The sequence below is a fragment of the Cynocephalus volans genome, chromosome 8 (genome assembly GCF_027409185.1).
Source record: "Cynocephalus volans isolate mCynVol1 chromosome 8, mCynVol1.pri, whole genome shotgun sequence".
In the NCBI taxonomy this organism is placed as follows: Eukaryota; Metazoa; Chordata; class Mammalia; order Dermoptera; family Cynocephalidae; genus Cynocephalus; species Cynocephalus volans.
In genome coordinates, this window is record NC_084467.1 from 102,929,133 (window position 1) to 102,945,928 (window position 16,796).

Genomic DNA, 16,796 nt, shown 5'->3' on the forward strand with positions numbered 1-16,796 from the left:
CAAGTTGGATGTCCACCCCACACGTTGCTGCTGGGCACAGGTAGCTCTGCTCAGGTCCTGGCCCAGGCCTGGCTGCCACTCATTAGATGGCAGAGCACAGCTTTTAATGTTGGCACATTACATCTGTTTAGAAATATTTGGTAGCCATTCTTCAAAAGACACAAGTTGTTTGGAAAAAGTCTGTTTTAATAAAGCAGGAGAAACTGATTAATCTAGAACATTTCCAAAAGTCTATCAAGGTTAGTGACCAAGTGTCTATGACTGACTCCATTTCTTACTCTTGTGGACATGGTCCCTAGAAAAGTAAATATGAAGACATGAGTTGTATATTTCTGAAGTCTTGATCTCTAGCAAATATCTGCTTTTTGTCTAGTCAGAAATTAACTGAATGTTCCCAATTCTTGACTAAGAGCCATTGGTCCTGACTTGTCTGTTCCCTTCCAGCTATATCTTGGTGTGGTGCTGTCAGCTGTTGTCATCATAACTGGTTGTTTCTCCTACTATCAAGAAGCTAAAAGTTCAAAGATCATGGAATCCTTCAAAAACATGGTCCCTCAGGTACCTAGTGCTTTGTCCTTCCCCAATGAGGTTCCTTGACAGCCCCCATAATGTGAATTAGTATGAAGTTAAGTATTAAGTGACTCCACCAGAGATGGATGCCTTTCCCATCCATTCTGAACCAGACCTATTTTTCTTCTACCCCAGGAAGCAATAGCCTTCCTTCTGAACATAAACTCTAAAAGCAAGCACAATATCTAAGAGGAATATCTTTGTTATATATTCAGATAATTAGGATTATAGATCATTTGTAATTTGATTTCTTGTTTGGGACACTACCCTCTCTTTGTCGGTATCTGTTTACCTGATTTAACAGTGTAAACTGTTTCTCCTTCCAAAGCAAGCCCTTGTGATTCGAAATGGTGAGAAAATGAGCATAAATGCGGAGGATGTTGTAGTTGGGGATCTGGTAGAAGTAAAAGGAGGAGACCGAATCCCTGCTGACCTCAGAATCATATCTGCAAATGGCTGCAAGGTAGATTTTTTAACACAACCTCTCATAGCCAGCTCTGCTGTTGGGCAGGTTGAGGGGTATGGTAGCCCATGATGAGACCAGTGTATTCATATGACACTTCTTGTTTTTCTCATGCACAGGTGGATAACTCCTCACTCACTGGTGAATCAGAACCCCAGACCAGGTCTCCGGATTTCACAAATGAAAACCCACTGGAGACAAGGAACATTGCCTTTTTTTCAACCAATTGTGTTGAAGGTAGACCATTTTTAAGAGACTATTGAGTGTAGCATGGTATTTATCTTGGGAGTTAACAAAACAAAAATGGTGGGCATGATTTCTCTTCTTGTTTTATTGGCTCCATTTGTAACAACTTCCATTAAACACAGAGCAGAGGTGGTTCACTTGCTGGGAGGAAAACCCAGGAAGCCTTGTGGCTGTTTTTCGTTTTCCCTCTACTTCCACCGACCTTCTTCTTTTGGCAGCACCAGTGTAGCATGGATATTGGAGCTGCTGTTCTACCAATAAATAGGAATCTCTTTGCAAAGTCTCTGTGGTTTAAACATACAGCATGTGCTACAAAAGAGCTGGCCCTTAAAAAAAAAGTGTATGTCTCTTTGTCTCTTTTTTAACAATGCTATGTAATTAATCATGCAGATTCTGTGGCTTATTTCCACTTGGGTACAATTTGGTACAATTCCCCCTTTTTTTTTAAGGAACCGCACGTGGCATTGTTGTATACACTGGGGACCGCACTGTGATGGGAAGAATTGCCACACTTGCTTCAGGGCTAGAAGGGGGCCAGACCCCCATTGCTGCAGAAATTGAACATTTTATCCACATCATCACGGGTGTAGCTGTGTTCCTGGGTGTGACTTTCTTCATCCTTTCTCTGATCCTCGGGTACACCTGGCTTGAGGCTGTCATCTTCCTCATCGGTATCATTGTAGCTAATGTGCCAGAAGGTTTGCTGGCCACTGTCACGGTAAGAGGCTTGGGGAAGGTGACGGTCATCCTCACTCAGATCAGCTTGCACTGACCTGACTCACTCACTACCCTCTTCTAAGGGGTTGCCAACTTACGTTTTATTCTTCATGTTTATATATAGTCTTTCTGCAGAGCCACATCACATGGTAAGCTTTCACAGTGAGAAAAACTCAGCATGTATTTGTACAGGAGATAGTAAGCCAAAAGCATATATATTGTTCTTAAATTATCACATGATCCAAAACAGTGTAGTGGAGAAAAGAAAAGAACTTGGGGGTAAGAAGGGAGAACAGAATTTAGTAGATCCTGGCTATTACTATTTTCCTTAATATTTTGGTTTTTGGGGGGGTAGAATGGAAAGCCCGTATACATGTTTCCATTATTATTATTTCTTCAGATGCAGGTTGGAGAGATTTAATTTTCCAATTTTAATTCTCAAATTTCTTGCATATTAGGGTGTAACAGGAGTTTGTACAGGATTCCAACTTGGTTGACTGAAGTAATCCTGTTCCTAACACTTTAGGTATGTCTGACGCTTACTGCCAAACGCATGGCAAGGAAAAACTGCCTAGTGAAGAACTTAGAAGCTGTGGAGACCTTGGGGTCCACATCCACCATCTGCTCCGATAAAACTGGAACTCTGACTCAGAACCGGATGACAGTGGCCCACATGTGGTTTGACAATCAAATCCATGAAGCTGATACAACAGAGAATCAGAGTGGTAAGACCAGGAGTGCCTCTCACTTTTTTTTTTTAGGATCTTTTTTGCATGTCAATAGAAAAGTTAATTTGCCCTACATGATTGAAAAATATCTAAAACCTAATTAATTTCATTAATTGGGAAATGAGCTGTCTCGTTGCATATTTTAGTGGGACTAACAGAATAGAGAACATAGCACTCAAAGTGAATGCATTATTTTCCTGTTGTGTTTTCTTGTCTCCATCAGGTGTCTCGTTCGACAAGACTTCAACCACTTGGCTCGCTCTGTCCAGAGTTGCAGGTCTTTGTAATAGGGCAGTGTTTCAGGCTAACCAGGAAAATGTACCTATTCTTAAGGTATGTTCAGGAGTTGCTGTTAGCTGTTAGCTGTTAGTTGCCTTTGGGGTTGTGTAGATACCACACAAGAATTGCTATCTAAGTGTTCTTTTAAAATAGCACATTATCATTGTGGTCTGTAAAATAACTGTTCACTGTAGAACACCTGGAATGGTCTGTGTGACACTTTGCTATATGTACCTGACATTGTGTTGCCTGTAGATCCTCACATACTTACAGTATTCCATGATCTACACAGGGTGGAAAAACGGGAAGATACAGTAAAAATCTGACCAGCAGGGGATGGAGGGAAGAGGGGGAGATGATCACTACTGGTGAAAACCTATTTAATCCACTTTTCCTATTCTAAGTTTATGTGATAACACCTAACCTAGTGTACAGTGAGGGCTACTTTAGAGACTCTATAATCGTATTTGCATATTAGGATATAGTGAATTACAATAAATCCCTTAAGCTATTTATTTTCTTAAAATAGCTGAGCTGTTTCTCTTATCTTATTTGTTCTTAGCATGTTTACTAATATGCAAAAAATAAGCTCAAGGCAAAAATAAGCTCAGCCTCATGGAGGTCTCATGCAGTTTGAAATAAGTGTGATTTTACTGTGTTGCCCTAGTGAAGATGCAATCTCAGAAGGGCCATGAGTTGCACAGAATCCTGTGGAGGAGAAAGCTGTGTGAGGCTATCTAGACTCAGCATGTTCTCTGTGGTATCTCTGGATATAAACTGAGTTGCCAAAGAGAATATGGCTTAGATGTAACTGAAATGGCTTCTTTTATGAAGATACAGTTCATTCATTCTTTAAAGGAGATTTTCCTTGGCCAGTTAGCTCAGTTGGTTAGAGCATGGTGCTGACAACACCAAGGTCCCATGTTTGGTCCTTGTACCAGCCAGGTAACAAAAAAACGGGGGGGGGGGGATTTTCTTGACATTGAATTGATCTTGATTTGCTGTTTATCTCAAGGATAAAACTTGAGATGCCTGCTTTATGTTTTTCCTTACCTCAAAGTGGAAATTTTCTAGGCTTAGAGCATTGGGACTCACAAGTACCAAATCTTTCCTGACTTAAAACCCCCATAAGGGTAGCAGGGATATGTATTCTGGGTATTTCAGGAGCTGGGCCGTGTCAATGGCATTGTCACAAAAAAAAAAAAAAAAAGGAAGGAAGAAAAGAAAAAAGGTAGCAGCCCTATTATTCTGCTTTAATGAAAACTAGTTTCCCCACTTATTTAGTGTTTCTTACCAAACCTAGCCATCCTTATTATTTAGGGCTACTATACTTATGAGCGTTAATTTGCTCATCTGCATATGCAGCCTTGCACGTCAGCATTCTAAAAATGTTTACCCATTTAAAAGTTGTTTGCAACTGCAGATGTTTTTAGTATGTCAAAACAGGTGTGTCACCATATAAGAATAATACAAAAAAATATGAGTATGTGTTACCTGAAGTGTGGGCTTCAAACTAAATTGTTTGCTGGATTACATTGCTGTTGGAGCTCATGTGATATAGCTTTCAGTTCACAACCTTTTGGCCCGTATAGTTTTGCATACTTGAATTATGTTTAGAATGTAAAGTCCTCTACTTTGTCTTTGACATAGACACTGCTCCCAGTTCTGAGACCCTAAGACATTTTCTGTTAGATTCTAAGGCAACAAAGGGTGCTTTAAATGTTTACTTTCTCGCTTGTTATTTTCAGATTCGTAACCAAAAATATGTAGTTGGGAATATCATTGGCTTTGAGACTTTTCAATAGGCTGGGGAAGATAAAAATAGGCAAAAGTAGGTTAGAAGGGTGTGTTCTGCTTCTCCTAGAGTGGGTGACACCTTCACACACCCTTCTTTTACTAGAAGTTGATGTGGGATGGGTGGGGACAGAGGTTGGGGTTTGAGTGTGAAGCGCTGTGAACAGCAGCCACCTGGACTAAAGGGACTGCTGTCACTCCAACAGCGCTGCTTCCTCTCCTCCCTCAGATAAGATTGGAATACCTTCTGAGTTATTTTTCCTTTTCAGTGAGGCCTCAGTGAAACTTTTTCAGGAAAGTAATAGATGTCTCTGTTCACAGCGGGCAGTTGCAGGAGACGCGTCCGAGTCAGCACTCTTAAAATGCATTGAGCTGTGCTGCGGTTCTGTGAAGGAGATGAGAGACAGATACACCAAAATTGTTGAGATACCCTTCAACTCCACCAACAAGTACCAGGTCTGAAGGGCTGGGGGTAGCCATGGGGTGGGGGGCAGGCTGGGAAACAAAGAGGGAAGGATCATAAGATAGAAGAAGAAATATTGTCCCTTTTGGAGTTTTACAAACTTTAACTCTAAATTCTAACTGTGACTACGTATGGAAAGTCCTGCTTTAATTGAGTATCAGCAGGATAAATGAAGCCTCTTTCAAAATATTGTTTGGGCCCTTTCGAATGCTTGCTTGTGGTTTGGGATAGGGGCTAGGGTGTACGTGCACAGGTGCATGCCAGTCCCTTTGTTTCCAAATTTTCTTCAGGACAGTTTTTATGTGAACATGTGTCAGGAATCTATGAATAATACTTCACAGTGCTCATTTTTTTCTGTAGTATTCAAAATATGTTACAAGGTATGAGATAGTTCAGAGTTCAGAAAGAAAGGATCTTAGGGTCTTTGGTAACAAACTAAATAGTAAGTGAAGCTTTTTCCTCCATGGACTGCAATGTCCAGCCATCCACTGTTTACACCTGAATAATTCTTCACAGTTGTCCATTCATAAGAACCCCAACACATCTGAGCCCCGACACCTGCTGGTGATGAAGGGCGCTCCAGAAAGGATCCTGGACCGTTGCAGCTCTATACTTGTCCATGGCAAGGAGCAGCCCCTGGATGAGGAGCTGAAGGATGCCTTTCAGAATGCCTACCTGGAGCTGGGCGGCCTTGGAGAGCGAGTACTAGGTACACAGTTAACCTGGTAACAAAGTGCCAGGGCATGTCTCTATAAAGTTATCTAGTCTCAGACCAGTTATAAGTGATCTCTATGTCATGTTGATCTTCCTCTGAGTCTTTCTGGGGCAATCTTTCTACTTCATTATTTACCCCCTATTACTTGAAAACAATAAATGCTGGAGAAATGTTCAGTGTAATGGGCTGTGGGAAACAAAGTCCTGATGGTTTGTTTCTGACTCTTACTTAAACCTTTGGTCTCATGCTGGTCAGTTCTGTTTGTTTAAAAAAATGGAGGAAGGGGAGCTTTATTATCTAATCTTTATTGCTATGGCCATGATCTAGAAGCTTAATTCAATTAAAATTAATTCTTAATGCATCTAGAATACACTGACAGCTACTGAAGTTTAGAAATTCATTTTACCCATTGTTCAATGGATTTGGGAAAGTGGCATTTATAAAACTTGTAGGTTGATAGATATAAATTCATTATTATATATTTCTTATTCTCCTTAACTTGGATAACTTAGAACCGATTGCCTGGTCCCATATTCAGGTTCATACCCTTTCCCTCCTATCTAACTCGTGGTGCCTCTATTCTGCAGTTCTCCAACTGAAAGATCACTCTCTTTCCTTAAGTGTTATTTGCTTCCCTACCTCCATCACCCCAAACTAGAAGCAGTCTCTCTTCTTTGAGTCCACATGGACTCAAAAAACCACTTTAAAGACCACTGTAACCTTCATACAACATTGAAGGACATGTCTTGAATATCTTGATTTTTCTGTTAACTATAAAACTAGATGATAAATCCCCTTGGGCAAAACATGTCTGATCTGCATTTATCCTCGAAGTAGCTAGCATGATGCCCTGTGTTGATGCTCAGTAATATATTTCTGTTAAATGAACAAGTGAGCAGAGATGTGGCCTCAAGGATTTTTTTTTTTTTTTTTTGTATTTTTTTTTATTCTTTTCAGAGAAGGTAACTGAGACAGATAATCATATGATTTGCCAAATCTAAATAACTTACTGTCAGTAGGCAGGTCTAGAACCCTGATATCCTGGTGCTCAAAATTCGGTCTTCTCCACATCAAACAATTCCTATTCCTTTGAGGCTTGGTAATGAATTCTATATAACTCATAAATGTTAAACAAAACCTTCATGCTGTTATAGAACTTTAAAAAAGTATTCCAAACTAAACATCCAGTAGAAGGTGGACTTGATGGACAACAGGCTGCTATTGTCCTGCTGCTGATGGTACTGAAAATCCTCATAGGCTCCCTGCCCTCCTTGCAGGTTTCTGCCACCTTTTTCTGCCAGATGAACAGTTTCCTGAAGGGTTCCAGTTTGACACTGATGATGTGAATTTCCCTCTCGATAATCTCTGCTTTATTGGCCTCATCTCCATGATTGACCCCCCGCGGGCTGCTGTTCCTGATGCCGTGGGCAAATGTCGAAGTGCTGGAATTAAGGTAGTACCCAGACACCGCCTTGGCTTCATCTCTTAGTGCCTTGGGACACCCTACTTAGTGAATGTTGCCTCTGGAGGTCAGATGACCAGCTGTTTTTCTCACTTAGAGTATTCTCATCTCCAAAGCTTAGTTGCAATCAAAAAATACCAAATAATATTAAAATGTTGGTGTAAATGGCAAATGAGAGATTACAGAAAAAAAAACACTTTAAAGAAATGTAAGCAGAGTAAAACGAGCAAAAGACTTATGTAAAGTTTTAAATTGCAAAATACTTGCATTATTCTAAATTAATATACCTTATGCAGTGAATGGTATGTCTTCTGTGTTTTCAGTTAACTTTTTTTAATGAATGTTTGGTATACTCTGTGTATCTCTTTTTTTAAATAGCTGAATGTTATTATTCAGCTATACTAATATTCCTGACCCCCCATCCCACATTGCCAGGTATTTGATTTGTTTTCATTTTTTTATTCTAATGAGTAATACTGCCCTGAAAAACTTTGTAGAAATTATTTCCTCATGACTTTGACTATTTCCTTTAAAATATATTCTTCTAACTATAATAATTGGATCAAAAACAGTAGTAAAATTCTTGTTACATGTTACCTTCCCTCCAAATTGGGTCAGTTTGAGAATGCTAGCCAGCAATATGTGGCATGTTTACAATCCTACCAGTATCAGGTCTTTATCGTTTTTTGCTGGCATTAGTAAATTTGTGTATTTTTATGTAACTGTGTAAAAGGAAAAATAGACACTGTGTGTGCTATGTGAGCATGTACCAAGATAAAATCCAGGAGTTGGCTTTGTTTCCTCTCTGTGAGTACATGTGTTTATATTTCAGATTATCTGTTGTTTATCAGTTTTGTATTTGCATTGTTTTCCTTTTGATATTCCAAGCTCAATCATCCTTAATATTTACTCTCGCTTACTGAAATAAAAGACTGTTAAAGGTCATTTGCTTGGCAGCTGCATTCAATAAATTAAATTGTCCTGTTTCTTATTATAGGTCATCATGGTCACAGGAGACCATCCAATCACAGCCAAAGCCATTGCCAAAGGTGTGGGCATCATCTCAGAAGGCAACGAGACCGTAGAAGACATTGCTGCCCGCCTCAACATCCCAGTCAGCCAGGTGAACCCCAGGTAAGGTAGGAAGCTCAAATCACAGTCCTCCGTAAATTTGCAAATAGTGGTAGTTTAGTCTCTAAATGGTTTTCTTCTAGGCTTGCTCGGAGTAAGGAATGTGCCTGCACTGCCAGAAAGCAACCTTGTCATTCCTAGAGAGGGTTTTACGTAAGAGGAAGTCATAATAAACAACACTTAGATGATGCTTACTGTTCTAAATGCTTGGTATTGTGACCTGTTAAGGTAGATATAATTCCCGTTTTGCAGAGCAGGGAAGCTGAGGCTTAGAGAGGTTCAAAGTGCCTCAGAACTGGTGAAGTCATGTGATAAATTCAGCAGTCTAGTTTCTTATTTCCTGCTGTTAACCATTTAACTATACTGCCTAGCACCTAGGGCCTTGTCAGTTTCCAGGTCCACACTAACAAAATGAGGAAGGGACAGGCCAAAAAGGAAAAAAAAATTGGCATTAAATTAGTTTTGTTAAGAGTTAGGGCCTCCTCACCCTACTTTGTAGTTAGGGGAAGGTTTGGTCTTTCATCAGCTCTGTCACTTTATAAAACTGGGACATACTATCCTAGTGTGTCTTATGTAGAAGGGAAAGGAAGATGACAGAGAGTCATGCCACATAGGTGGTTGTGAACCTCGGATGAGATAATATATGTGACAGCAGTCTGTAATCTGTAAAATATTACACAGATGATAGTTTTTACATGGTGGAGAAAATTCCTTTGTTTTGTTTATAAAGTGTCCTGCATAATTCACAACATCCGCTCAAGGTTATGGACATCATGCTGGTGAAGTAATGGATAATGTTTTTGGATAATGTTGTTTTTTTTTTTTTGGTCCTCGTTCTAGAGATGCCAAGGCCTGCGTAGTACATGGCAGTGATCTGAAGGACATGACCCCTGAGCAGCTAGATGAAATTTTGAAGCATCACACTGAGATTGTGTTTGCCAGGACCTCTCCTCAGCAGAAACTTATTATTGTGGAAGGCTGCCAGAGACAGGTTAGCATGCCACGAGGGTCAGGCTGCTTCAGGCACTGTTGACCTGAATGATTGGAGCTCTTGAGAAAACAAAGCAGTAGTGATTGGAACATATACCCAGCTTTGTCAGACTCAGTGTATATCTGCCAGGAGAAGGCTCCCAGGCATAGAGAGAAGGATGACTTGTTAACAGTGTGGTAACAAAAGCACTTTATTGTACAGGTGTCCACTGTGGCCTGGGGCTTGAAGCCTTGTAGAGTTGTCTGGAATAGCAGTGTGGGGCCCTAAAATCTACAGTGGAGGTGTGAAAGGCCAGGAGACTTTTGCTCCCTACCTTGAAAAGACTAAGGGGTATGCCTATAAGAATGAGACCTTCCAGAGTGCCACTCAGCCAAAGTCATTACTTTGAGTAGTCTTTGTTAGGGTACAAGAATCTGTTGTCACTTCTCAATTCTGTTATTTGAGAGGGCCTGTGTGGGTACTTGGCTGTGAGATGGTACCGTCTCAGTGGGAGAGGAGCAGTGTCCGTAATGAGTGCCCAGTAGAGGCTTGCATCTTACTTATTTACATCCCTAGGAGAAATGATTTCTAGGAGCCCATCTCCCTTCTTTTTCTGGGTAGGGTGCTATTGTGGCTGTAACTGGTGACGGTGTAAATGACTCTCCAGCTTTGAAGAAAGCGGACATTGGGGTTGCCATGGGGATTGCTGGCTCAGATGTGTCTAAGCAAGCTGCTGACATGATTCTTTTGGATGACAACTTTGCCTCAATTGTGACTGGAGTAGAAGAAGGTGAGAGTGCTAGAGTTAAGGTGGTTACCAAAAATTTATCCACATACTGCTGATCAGTACTGGTTTCTATATACTTATTAAATATGTTCAGTTTCTATGCTTGTCTCTTTAAGCTACACAGTAAAAAAATCTTGCTTTCATAGGTCGTCTGATCTTTGATAACTTGAAGAAATCCATTGCTTATACCCTAACCAGTAACATTCCAGAGATCACCCCTTTCCTGATATTTATTATTGCAAACATTCCACTACCGCTGGGCACCGTCACCATCCTCTGCATTGACTTGGGTACTGACATGGTAAGTGAATATCACAACATCCACACATCAGATAGTGGCAAGGTGTGGGCCATGTCCTCATTTTCTGGCATGAGTGCTCACAGCTATGTCCCTGGGATCCAAGAGGCCAACATTAGGAAAAGAAATTCTTAACAGTAATATGTGTCCCCACCTCAGCATCCAAGAATCAGTGTTACCATTCTTCAAGGCAACAGTCAGTACTCATTTATCAGATAAGAATCCTCCCTTTTGTATAATTTTGCCTTTTTTTTTTTTTAATGGGACTTGTAATATCATCTTGTGGTATGAAAAACAGATTTTAAAAAAGGAGGGCAAGAATCTTATGACAAAAGGTTCATAATATCAGCATCCATGTTTTTGATAACTTAAATCCCTTCTCACCTCCCCCAGGTTCCTGCCATTTCCCTGGCTTATGAGCAAGCTGAGAGTGACATCATGAAAAGACAGCCCAGAAATCCAAAAACAGACAAACTTGTGAACGAGCGGCTGATCAGCATGGCCTATGGACAGATTGGTAAGCCGTGGCACTGAGTAGCAGACTGGCAGATTTAAAGTATCTGTAGTGATGGTGTCTGCATCAGATTGAGGTTGATTCCTGAGGCTTCAGATCCAGGGTGACTTTCAAATCTAGGATGAGCTATAACATAGGGTGAGACTATGCAGTTTTTTGTTTTTTGTTTTTAATTCTCCTCTATATATGAGTAGATTATTTGCTGTTTGCTCAGTTACTTTTTTGTGGAAACTAGTTCTTGAGACTGAGCACCCTGCAACTGGGCTCAACTCTGCCTGAAAACTGAGGATGTCCTTCCTCAATGGCCTTGCGGAACACCAGATGGCATAGTGCTACAGAAATGCATGGATTAACTCAAAGGCGGCTTTCCCTGGGGATACACACTTGTCTGTAATGAGTCTGCTAAGTTGGATGGAGAGTTAGGCTTTAAAAGAATTATATGGTTTGAAGGTTTGGCCAGTAGGTCACCACCACATGGCAACCTTGCACCCCACTCCTACCTCATGCTTGATTTCTGCTCTACCAGTTGAACATGACCAGCTCTCAGGTGATCTAGGTGGTGGACAAATCCCCTTCATTTTTCAGTCCTCTGTCTAGTCTCCTTCAAGGGAAACTGGTTAAGCCACCATGAGCAACTTGTTCAGTGATCAGATGAGGGTATGGAGTTGTCCTTGCGTGAGATTCTAGCATGAAAGTTATTTTTCCAACTGTCTTCCACATCTGAATTCCTCCTAGAACAGAATAGTTTATTATGGAAAGATTCTTTAGACAGGTGCTGGCAACAAAGTAATTAGCAGATAGCCCTTCCTGACCTCCTCCAGGAAGACCTAATTTTGAGAGGAAGGAAGACTAGGTCTCTGGATGCATAGGATGAAATCCTACCCTGAGAATGAGAAATTTAGGATGGTATGGACAGATTGGATACCAGGGGAGAAGGGACCTGAAAGTGAGGAGAAGGGTTGGGTCAGGGGGTGTCACAGTGGCTAGCAAAATGTCAATGTGTGAAAATTTTGAGAGATAAAAAAGAAGTCATAATTTTTCAGAGATTAAAAAGTAGGGAAGTGGATTTCCTCTAAGGGTCATAGAAGGAGATGATCAAGTTATAGTGTGTGTTTTAGAATAACGCATGTGTGCTTCTTTTAAGCAGAGAAGACCCTGAGCTTGGAGTGGCTCTGGGGTCTTCCATCCCATCACTCATAGACTGTGAGTGACCAGGCAACTCTTTCCTGTGCCTTTATCAACCAGTGATACAGATCTCCCTTATGTGCACTCCCAGGCCTGCTACTGTGATCACATGAAGGGCATGGAGATGCCCTTGCATGAGATTACAGCACTAAAGTTGTTTTTCCAACTTCTTAGGTATGATCCAGGCTCTTGGAGGCTTCTTCACTTACTTTGTGATTCTGGCTGAGAATGGCTTCCTCCCGATTCACCTGTTGGGCCTCCGACTGGACTGGGATGACCGCTGGGTCAATGATGTGGAGGACAGCTATGGGCAGCAGTGGGTAAGTGAGGGCCTCTGAACTGACCAGTGCTGGAGCTCCCCAAGCCCAAGAAGACTGTGGCCTTACTGCTACCAGCCATGTGGGTAAGGAGCCAAGCCTCATCTCTCTGTCTTTTGCATTTCAGACCTACGAACAGAGGAAGATTGTGGAGTTCACCTGCCACACAGCCTTCTTTGTCAGCATCGTCGTGGTGCAGTGGGCCGACTTGGTCATCTGTAAGACCAGGAGGAACTCCGTCTTCCAGCAGGGGATGAAGTGAGTAGTCAAGGACCACAGTGCAAAGAAGGGGTCTGGTAATTTCTAAACTCTTTGCAAAAAGCCCAGTGTCTGACACACCTGGTCAGGTTTTTGGAATCTCTAGTTTTTGGAGCACATTTAGGAAGCAAAGTGTAATGTTCTCATTTTTTCAAAATCTGACCTCCAAGTGCCTAATTACAACTAATACATAAAGACATTGATCTGCCATTTAATGCATGGCATTAGAAGGTAAACCTCTATTTGCATCTTTTAAGCTCTTTTCCCCCATTATAATTTTAGGAACAAGATCTTAATATTTGGCCTCTTTGAAGAGACGGCCCTTGCTGCTTTCCTTTCCTACTGCCCTGGAATGGGTGTTGCCCTTAGGATGTATCCCCTCAAGTAAGTGGATCCTCTCTTATAGCTCCAAAATGTGTGAAATATTATGTGTGGTTTTCTCTCTTATGACACATATTAATAGCTATTTTCAGAATTTTGAGCAGTGTGTACAAGCATTCCTATGAATTGGAAAATTAGGAAAGCTTGACTTGTTGGTAAATCGGACTAGCACATCCAGAGACTTGTATGACTGCAGCCAGCGCTTAGGATTTGGCCCAAGCTAGATAAGGCCAGACAGGCTTGGTACCTTGGAACTGCTCAATAGCCAACTGTGTTGAGCATTCAAGTCCTCCACAGCCCAGTCCAGTTGTCTTCAGAGGCCACCTGGGGTATTTTGGAGTTTGAGCATCCAGGCTCAAATCTTGATTTCTTACGTGGTTCCTGTGTGTCCCATTGCAAACCCCACCCCGCCACACACACACACACCTTTCTGAATCCTCTGCTATCAAAAGGATGAAGCCTGGAGAAGCAGATCTGAGGTTTTTTTTACTTTGTTGTCAATCATTGGCAGAGTTGATCAAAGCAAGCAGACCACTAGAGTGTGGTCAGATCCAGTCTGGTCTTAAACACCGTGAATGATTTTGCACTTCTGATAAGCTTGAATTTTTACATACAGGGTTAACCACAAACTCTAGTAGCTTTTTGAAACACTGAGTATGTTTGGTGATGTCTAATATTGACTGAGATTAAGCAGCTGTAACTTGATTAAAATACGCTAAGCCATAGAACGTGGGACCCTTACGACAAGTTCCTTCAAGAACACTTGATTCAAAGCATAGTTCTTTGAATTCCCGCTGCCCCGTTGTTGCTCAGACCCAACTGGACCTTCTCTCACCTGGCCTATTGCCAGCACTTCCTTTCACCGATCTCATCCCTGAAGTAACCAAATCCCATCAGCCTTATTGACTTCCTATTGGGTTTGTGCAGACATCATCTAATGCAAGGTGAGACTGGCATATGGGGTGTGTGTCACTGTGCCAACCTGTCTTTCCTGCCTAGTCGTATACCCATCCACACTTACGTTCAGCGAATTCAGTATTCTCTTCTGCCTGTGTATTTGGTAAGGGTGTTCCCTCCCACTCCATCAGTCCTTTAGGCCTGGTTTCCTTGGAGCTCATCCCCATGTGACCTTGCCCTACTTGGCCTGTGCAGTTACACCTTTTCTTCTCTTCTTTAGCATTACTTATTTGTCATTTCTGCTCCCCACTAGATTATAATCTAGAAGGCATGGGCCACAGTGTCTTTTTGTCTTTGTATCCTCAGCACCCTGCACAGAGCTGGCATACAGCAGGGGCAAGCCATGTCCAAGTAGAATTCTATCAGCTTGGGCCACTGTTTATGAAGAGGAGGGTAGGAGAGGTCACAGAGCTCTGTAAAAGACTGGAAAGGAAAATCACAGTAATGGAGGGTGGTGCCTCAGGACATGACATTTTCTGGGTCCTTCAATCTTTTGCTACCACAAGAGACCTTGTTTCTGACAGGTTCTACCCAATTTTGGAGGGTGGTTTGGTTACTCCAAGTCAGATGAGGTCATCTTTTAGCTGCTGTGGAGAACATATAGGGCAGGAAGAGAAGAAGGCTGCCAGGGTTCTTCATAGGGACAGCCCTCCTCATATGTTTACTGTGGAAAGCATAGTCCCTCCAACAGAGGCTGCCCAGAGCTGTCTCCAGGCTGGGGACTGTGTGGCGGCAGCCTCTGGGCCCCTTGGAAGCCTTTGTGATCTGTTAGAGCTCAGTTTTTTTCAGTCCCCAGGTCTGGGACTCAGAACACACAGGTGGCCATCCCAAATTCCATTGTCAGAGACCAAACTTAGGTGATGAATAAGCTGGTTTTGACCCCTGACCCTCAGTTCCTTATCTGCAAATATCTGAACATCAGACAAATACACTAAAAAAGCTTAAACACTGTAGAAAGGGAAGAAAAAATGATTTGCTCTGGGATTGTCAACAGGAAATGTACACTCCTCACCCTTTAAACCTATTCTTATAAAAACCAAACTGAAGATGGGTAGGGATTCCTTTGTAAAGTCTGCAGACTCATTTCTTCTGTGTCTCTAGGCCCTGGGCACATGGAGCAGCAATGTGTTTTAAGGCATTTTTTGTTGTTCTGTTAATGACTCAGTAGTTGTCAGTGACTGTACTTGGCTTCTCTTTTCAGGCTGATTATTTCCCTGTCACTGTGGTGATGTGCAGTTTCTCTTCCTTTGAATTGTGTTCATGTGCATATAAACTGGTACCTGATTCTATTTCCAGACCTACCTGGTGGTTCTGTGCCTTCCCCTACTCTCTTCTCATCTTCGTATATGATGAAGTCAGAAAACTCATCATCAGGCGACGCCCTGGCGGTAATGACGACATTTTAACTTTGGTCATGGGGGGAGCGGGAGGGGCTGTAGTTCTCTTGGCTTTTAGTTTGTTCCTGTTTACCGTCTGGGTTCCCTCAGTGGTCAGTCTGGCTGGCTAAAGCCATTGGATCAGCCAACTGTAAACTGGCTCCACTCACATCTTCAAAATATAGATCTCAGGGTTTGAGAACTGATCATATTGTAGACTTAAAATTCCTAAAAATGTTTAAATAAGTATAATTGAGGTCCCATATTGAATTTGGATTTTAACACACCCTCCAGCCCTGTTACGCTCAGGTTGATTCTCTTTGCTGCTGTTCCCGTTGTAATGCTGGAGTGAGGAAGACTCACTATAGTATATCTTTTCTATCTCTCTCACCCGCAGGCTGGGTGGAGAAGGAAACCTACTACTAGTCCCCTGTCCTGCACGCCGTGGAGCATTGTGCCACTCTCTGCATCCATCACCTCCCTCCCCCTTTGTGAACTTCAGTCTTGGAATTCAGAACTCTACCCTGGTAGGAAAGCACCAAAGCATGTGGGGAAGCGAGACGTCCTGGAATGAAGCATGTAGCTATATGGGGGGAGGGGGGAGGGCTGCCTGAAAAACATCCACCTGTGAGAATGACAGCGGGGAAAGTTTTTACGTGCCTTTTTGTTTTTGTAAAAAAGGAAAACCCGGAAAGATTGAAAGAATACATTTTATATCTGGATTTTTACAAATAAAGATGGCTATTATAACGGACTCTGTCTTGTGCCCTCATCACTGTTTGGTGCAGATGTCTGCATATGACCTGGGCTGTGGTTCTCAGCATGCGAGTCCTAGTCCAGCAGTTTGTCAACACACCTGGGTGCTTGTTAGGACGGCAAGCTCAGACCCTGAGTCAGACAAAGTCGTGTGTCTTCATAAGCACTCAAGGTGCTTCTGATTCAAGTTCAGGTCAGAACCACAGGAGAGCATGGGCGGGATGTTTCCTTTTCTGTTTGGAGTAGATGAGCTTACCTGACCCATTGCCTTGGGTGCTACCACAGGTGATAAGTCTGTAATTCCACCTGCTGCCTTAGCATCTGGCTTCTGACAGAAAAACACATCATCTGAAGGATTTCCAGACTCTCGAATACAAAGAACTGTAGATGAGGCCTTTCACTTCCAGTCTTGATCACAGACCCTCAGGC

General features: G+C 42.1%; 1 protein-coding gene across 1 annotated transcript in view; it reads left to right on the top strand.

The window, feature by feature from the left end:
- Nucleotides 1-16,365, top strand: part of ATP1A1 (ATPase Na+/K+ transporting subunit alpha 1) — a 30,060-nt gene extending 13,695 nt beyond the window's left edge. Inside the window, exons 5-23 of the mRNA XM_063105458.1 lie at nt 445-558; nt 899-1,033; nt 1,153-1,270; nt 1,729-1,997; nt 2,523-2,721; nt 2,948-3,057; nt 5,119-5,253; nt 5,777-5,969; nt 7,253-7,428; nt 8,435-8,571; nt 9,409-9,559; nt 10,160-10,328; nt 10,472-10,626; nt 11,017-11,140; nt 12,497-12,642; nt 12,767-12,897; nt 13,180-13,281; nt 15,532-15,623; nt 16,009-16,365. Coding sequence (XP_062961528.1) covers nt 445-558; nt 899-1,033; nt 1,153-1,270; nt 1,729-1,997; nt 2,523-2,721; nt 2,948-3,057; nt 5,119-5,253; nt 5,777-5,969; nt 7,253-7,428; nt 8,435-8,571; nt 9,409-9,559; nt 10,160-10,328; nt 10,472-10,626; nt 11,017-11,140; nt 12,497-12,642; nt 12,767-12,897; nt 13,180-13,281; nt 15,532-15,623; nt 16,009-16,037 — 2,685 coding nt within the window. The 3' untranslated portion in view covers nt 16,038-16,365. The remainder of the gene's footprint in view (nt 1-444; nt 559-898; nt 1,034-1,152; nt 1,271-1,728; nt 1,998-2,522; nt 2,722-2,947; nt 3,058-5,118; nt 5,254-5,776; nt 5,970-7,252; nt 7,429-8,434; nt 8,572-9,408; nt 9,560-10,159; nt 10,329-10,471; nt 10,627-11,016; nt 11,141-12,496; nt 12,643-12,766; nt 12,898-13,179; nt 13,282-15,531; nt 15,624-16,008) is intronic.
- The last annotated feature ends 431 nt before the right edge of the window (nt 16,366-16,796 follow it).